General features: G+C 40.1%; 1 protein-coding gene across 1 annotated transcript; it reads left to right on the forward strand.

Moving 5' to 3' along the window:
- The first annotated feature begins 2,057 nt into the window (after nucleotides 1-2,057).
- On the forward strand, nucleotides 2,058-3,045 carry LOC119819282 (ADP/ATP translocase 2-like). The gene has a single exon (XM_038337403.1). The coding sequence runs from the start codon at nucleotides 2,072-2,074 to the stop codon at nucleotides 2,966-2,968; it is 897 nt and encodes a 298-aa protein (XP_038193331.1). The 5' UTR covers nucleotides 2,058-2,071; the 3' UTR covers nucleotides 2,969-3,045.
- Nucleotides 3,046-5,934: the final 2,889 nt, after the last annotated feature.

The following is a 5,934-nucleotide window of genomic DNA, read 5'->3' on the forward strand; positions in this document are numbered from 1 at the left end:
TAAACTTCCCATAGACATTTTAAGTATATATACAATATTTTAAATGTGCTAACTATATAAACACTTACATAAACTCATTAAAAACATACATAAATACACACATTAGATCATGCTAAACACTTATAGCTTGAATATACCATTAGTAATGACTGTATATGGTTTCATATTCCGCCATATCACTGCTTTGATGTAGACATGTTTGAGTAATGTTCCCCTTTCAATTTGAGTGTAAGAGTGCATGCCAGATCACTCCCTATAGGTATCATAGCTTCCTCCATTTGATGTATGCAAAGGCAGCTCTGTCCCGAGATAACTGTTGCTAAGTCCCGAGTCTGCTTGACCTCACAGTTCTGCAGCTTTTTGTTATCTAGTTAGGATGTTGCTCTAGATGTGTGACTGTGAAGGACAGACCAATACAGATGCCATTGCATCTACAGTAAAATTGCTAGACTGTGGCATAGTTCCCACTACGGCGATGGAGTCTGGCAACTAGTGTTTGCTGTGGAATAATCCTTTTATTCATTTTGAATATTTAACACTTGGATGGACCAATAGCCAGGAAGAAAGTATAGGTGGGACAAGCAAACTAGGAAATGATGGGAAGAAGAAGCGAAAAGTAAGAGAGACACAGCCATCTGCCATGGAAGCAGGGCATGCACAAAATAAGATAAAATAAGCCACATGGCAAAGCATAGATGAGAAAAATTGGTTAATTTAAATGTAAGAGTTAGCTAGTTATAAGCCTGAGCTATTGGCTAAGCATTTATAATTTATATAAAGTCTCTGAATCAAATTTGGAAAGCAGCTGGCAGTTTTTTGGGAGCAGGTGATCAGGATAGGAAAACTCTACCTACAGTCAGTCTTTCCTCCCTCTTCTCAAGTTTGGTGAGGATGATGGAGCTGCTGAAATTGGTTCAGTAACCAGACTACTTCAAGAACAATATTTCTGCTATTGTCTTGGCTTTTCTCCCATTATCATACTTGCTGTATCAAGATGTCTGTTATTTGCTATCTTGATTTGTCACCTTGTAAAGTTAAATAGACAATGTGTGAACCTTAAATTGTACTCTTGTTACAGGCCCTGTGAAGGTAAAAGATGAGCCTGCTTGGCCCTACCTCCCACTGAAACAACTTGTCAAACTGCCTGTGGTTTAGACACCACCTGATTGAGTGACCATTTCCCCAACAAGCCACCTTTGAGGGAGGGAAGGAAGTTTGTTTCACTTTCTGAACCACTTTTCTTTCCAGGTGGCATATAGGATAAAATCCCACTTGATGCTCCTTCTTCCCAAATGGCTGCTTCTTCCCCACCTCATTCAGAGATCCTTACTCATCTTCCCAGCTTCCAAACGTGAAGACATCCATGTTTCAAGACTATCTTTATCTCTTTTAGGAGATCCCATTCAGTTTCATGGCTTGTTTCCTTGGCAAACAAATCTATACAAGTCCTGAGGCCCACACTCAGCTCATTCACCTGCTCTAACTTCCACTAAGTAAGCATTCTGTACTAAATATAGCTAACCCCAAACTTACTTCCTCTTTCTCCCCAGACTGCTACTCATGATTTTCACTTCCCAGTTAGTATCCGTCTCATTTACTGAATTTCTCATGGTAGCAGTCTTGTACCTGGCTTACATTTCCCTTATATTTTCATACATAATCTAATGGGAAATCCTGTTTCCAAAATAAATACAGACTTTATTACTATTTCATATGCTAGCACCCTGACCCAAAGGTTCATCACTTCATACCTGGTTATGATGTCCTAATGCTACTGACCACACACAGTACCTTTTGTTCACTGCTTGCTGACACATTTTTGTTCCAGTCTGTACCATGTTTAAAAGTACCTCAGCTGACTGAAAATTGTTAGTTGAGGTGGTCGTGTCCTCTTTTACATTTCCAACTTCTTTACTAAGAAGCCTGGATTTAGTCTGTAAAGACTGTATCATTTTCCTATTGTTAAACTATATTTTTAAGAAAAAATATTGAGGCCCAGAGTCCGGGAGTCAAAGCCGGTTGTCAAGCTAGTCCTGTTCCGCGCTCCTCTGCCTTTTCTTTCTCTTTCAACATGACAGATGCCGCTGTGTCCTTCGCCAAGGACTTCTTGGCAGGCAGAGTGGCCGCGGCCATCTCCAAGACGGCGGTAGCGCCCATCGAGCGGGTCAAGCTGCTGCTGCAGGTGCAGCATGCCAGCAAGCAAATCACGGCAGATAAGCAATACAAGGGCATTATAGACTGCGTGGTTCGTATCCCCAAGGAACAGGGAGTCCTGTCCTTCTGGCGTGGTAACCTGGCCAATGTCATCAGATACTTCCCCACCCAGGCTCTCAACTTTGCCTTCAAAGATAAATACAAGCAGATCTTTTTGGGTGGTGTGGACAAGAGGACCCAGTTTTGGCGCTACTTTGCAGGGAACCTGGCATCAGGTGGTGCCGCTGGGGCCACATCCTTGTGCTTTGTGTACCCCCTTGATTTTGCCCGTACCCATCTAGCAGCTGATGTGGGCAAAGCTGGAGCTGAAAGGGAATTCAAAGGCCTTGGTGACTGCCTGGTTAAGATCTACAAATCTGATGGGATTAGGGGCCTGTACCAAGGCTTTAATGTGTCAGTCCAGGGCATTATCATCTACCGAGCTGCCTACTTTGGCATCTATGACACTGCAAAGGGAATGCTTCCAGATCCCAAGAACACTCATATCTTCATCAGCTGGATGATTGCACAGTCTGTCACTGCTGTCACTGGCTTGACTTCCTATCCCTTTGACACAGTTCGCCGTCGTATGATGATGCAGTCAGGATGCAAAGGAACTGACACCATGTATACAGGCACGATCGACTGCTGGAGGAAGATTGCTCGTGATGAAGGAAGCAAGGCCTTTTTCAAGGGTGCATGGTCCAACGTCCTCAGGGGCATGGGTGGTGCCTTTGTGCTTGTCTTGTATGATGAGATCAAGAAGTACACATAATTATGTCGTAGGTGTTCTCCCCGAGAACAGGCATGTTGTATACTACACCATATCTTGAACATTCTGGACAGATTCTCTGGTGGGCTTGTCTGTTTTATCAGTGGCAACTATTTACCAGTTGAAAAGTGGGAAGCAATAATATTCATCTGACCAGTTTTATCTTAAAGCCATTTCCATAATGACAATAATGATGGGACTCAATTATATTTTTTATTTCGGTAACTCCTGGTAATAAAAATTGAAGAAATAAAAAAATATCTGAAGACAAAAAAAATATTGAGGACAAAACTAAGCCCTAGAAATAAGAATAGTGGTGTGGAAAAGGCATCACATGTGTCTTGTAAGACCTCACACATGGTGTAAGTAAAAAGGCTATTGAAACCTTGGACAGTTAGATTGTCTGACATATTGCCCTTTTAAAATCAGTAACTTATGAATTATATTTAGAATAATAAATCTCACCTGTGGTTTAATTAGCTGGAGTAGGTGCAATAACCATTACCTGCCAGTAGGTGTCACGGTGCACTTGGAGCCACATGCTTGGTTTATATCTGATTTAGGTTAAATGCTGAAAAATATGCTTAAATCAAGAAGTTGTTTAATCACAGACTGTGTGCTCCATGAAGGTTCTTGGCTGTTCAACAAGGAAAAGTCCCCTGGGGACAGTTGATGGACGAAGATGGCACATCCTGTTCAGGACAGAGGGCATGTTGTCTGCAGCAGCCGTGGCAGAGCTGGGCTGGGTGCAAGCTCCTCAGCCGCCACTGCCAGCAATGGCTGGTGAGCTCCTCAGCTTTTTCTGCCTCAGCCTCCAGCATCTCTCCACCTGCACCACCTTAGCCTTTGCAAGTGCAGAAAAAACTGGACCCCAAAGTCAGCCAGTAGCAGCTGATCAGGGCTGCTATGTGGGAATTCTATGCTTGAATGTGTGCTGCATAGTCACTGTTGGCCAGAGCTGTCAGAGACTCAAGTGGCCCCACATTGGGTGCCAACTGTAGCTATTCACTTGATTTGGGAAATAACCAGGCCAGGTTAAAGATAAACAATTATGTTTTTAGTTGTTATAAGGGGAAACTCACACCACAAGAATGGGAAGTCTGAGTTCTGTTGTGTTCCATGGGAATCAACCAGAGAGTGAGCACCTGATCTGCCTTAGTTTTTCTTCTTGGGCTCCAGGTAGCTACACCTTAACTAGGTTCTACTTCTTAAAGGTAATTGGTTAAGAGAGCTTCCCTTATCACATGACAGATCAAGTCACCCCTCTGCTCAAACCATTCTGTGGTTCTCATCTCACAGAAAAACAAATTTTCAAAACAGACAAAAGAAACCATATGACTATACCCTCCATCCCTAACATCCTCCTTCAGTCTCCTTGCTTGTCCTTCTGAATCAGGACATTTAAAGAATGGAAACTATCTGAAGATGATATTTAATAGCTCCTCTGGTCCTGGCACGTGCAATATTTTGCTATGTTCAATTAATTTAGTCTGGTAAACACTCTTCCTGCATGCCTTGACCTTTCCATTTGTTATTCTGGAATTTTAAGTCGCAAGACTTTGCAAAATTCCAGAAAGTTTCTCCCATTTTAGAAATAGATTACCATTATTGCCACTGATATTCATGAATCCCTGTTACTAATCAGCTTGTTTTATGAAATTTACTTTATATTTTCTATATTAACAGTTATGTATCAGTGTGTCATGTATTACTATATCAAATATTTGTATTTATACATAGAAATCTATTATAACATGATGGCATTAAATATGTGTGTGTGTGTGTGTGTGTGTGTATGTGCATGTGAATGTGTATGCTGATGCTGGGAAATTCAAATGTATGTTTTGAGTCTAAATATGGAGGATAGTCAGTTTTGTCTTCTAATTCATTTATTTCTTCTAAATAACCCATATAGAAAGTCTTGTTTCCCACTCACTGTGAACATACGACATGGCAAAATTATATATAAACTATACTGGTTTCAGTTCCCTATCATATTTAGTCTTATTTCACTGATAGAAGTGTTAGGACTTGAAAGTAGTTATGTCACTGTTTGAGGTGTGTTGTGAGCTATTTGCTTTTTTCATGAAAAACCACTAATTGAAAGAACAATGACAATGGTTGATAAATTAGGAGTTTTCACACTTGGGTATTGGGTGGGCATTTGTTTTCAAATGAGTAAACAGGCATCTCTCTCTCTCAGGACAACAGCTTTCAGCATTTGTACCAGTGATAAAAATCAGATCTTCCAAACACAGCCATGGTTTCAGGAGCTTCCCTTTGTCTCTGCCACCAGAACCTCACCAGTTTTCTGTAGCAGGGCAGTTTGCCCTCATTAAATCAGTGACTTTAAAGGCATGATTATAATATGAAATGCTCAATGTTTAGAATATTTGTGTATTTCAGAGAATCAATATATAACAGATTCCCAATCAGCATGTTAAAAATCATGAAGAAAAGATACACTCAAAGTAAATGAGCCCAGGAGTTTTTACCTTTAAAAGAGTAAAGAAGTTTACCCATTTGGTTTGAGTTTCTAAATGACAACTGCCTTCTGGGCCATATTTGTCAATAGATTTTTCAGGAACCATCTGAAAATTCTATTAAAATTCTTCCCTCTTCTTAATATATATATATATATATATATATATATGTGTGTGTGTGTGTGTGTGTGTGTGTGTGTGTATGTGTGTGTGTGTATATGTGTATATATATACACACACACACACATATATATATATATGTGTGTGTGTGCATATATATATTTGTGTATACACACACACACACACACACACACACATATATATATATATAGAGAGAGAGAGAGAGCCAAGTTTTATTTATGTACTTCAAACTATATCAGGTTGAATGCAAATTCTAGAATTCAGCTGTCTTCTAAGAAGCTGGACATGAATGATTTTTTTAAAAAAATATATTCAACAATGCCAGTGCTCTTACAAAAATCTTTT

Source organism: Arvicola amphibius, chromosome 7 (assembly GCF_903992535.2).
Source record: "Arvicola amphibius chromosome 7, mArvAmp1.2, whole genome shotgun sequence".
Taxonomy (NCBI): Eukaryota; Metazoa; Chordata; class Mammalia; order Rodentia; family Cricetidae; genus Arvicola; species Arvicola amphibius.

What these genes read in the sequence shown, in the direction of transcription:
- LOC119819282 (XM_038337403.1), top strand. Translation starts at nt 2,072, where the DNA reads ATGACAGATGCCGCTGTGTCCTTCGCCAAGGACTTCTTGGCAGGCAGA.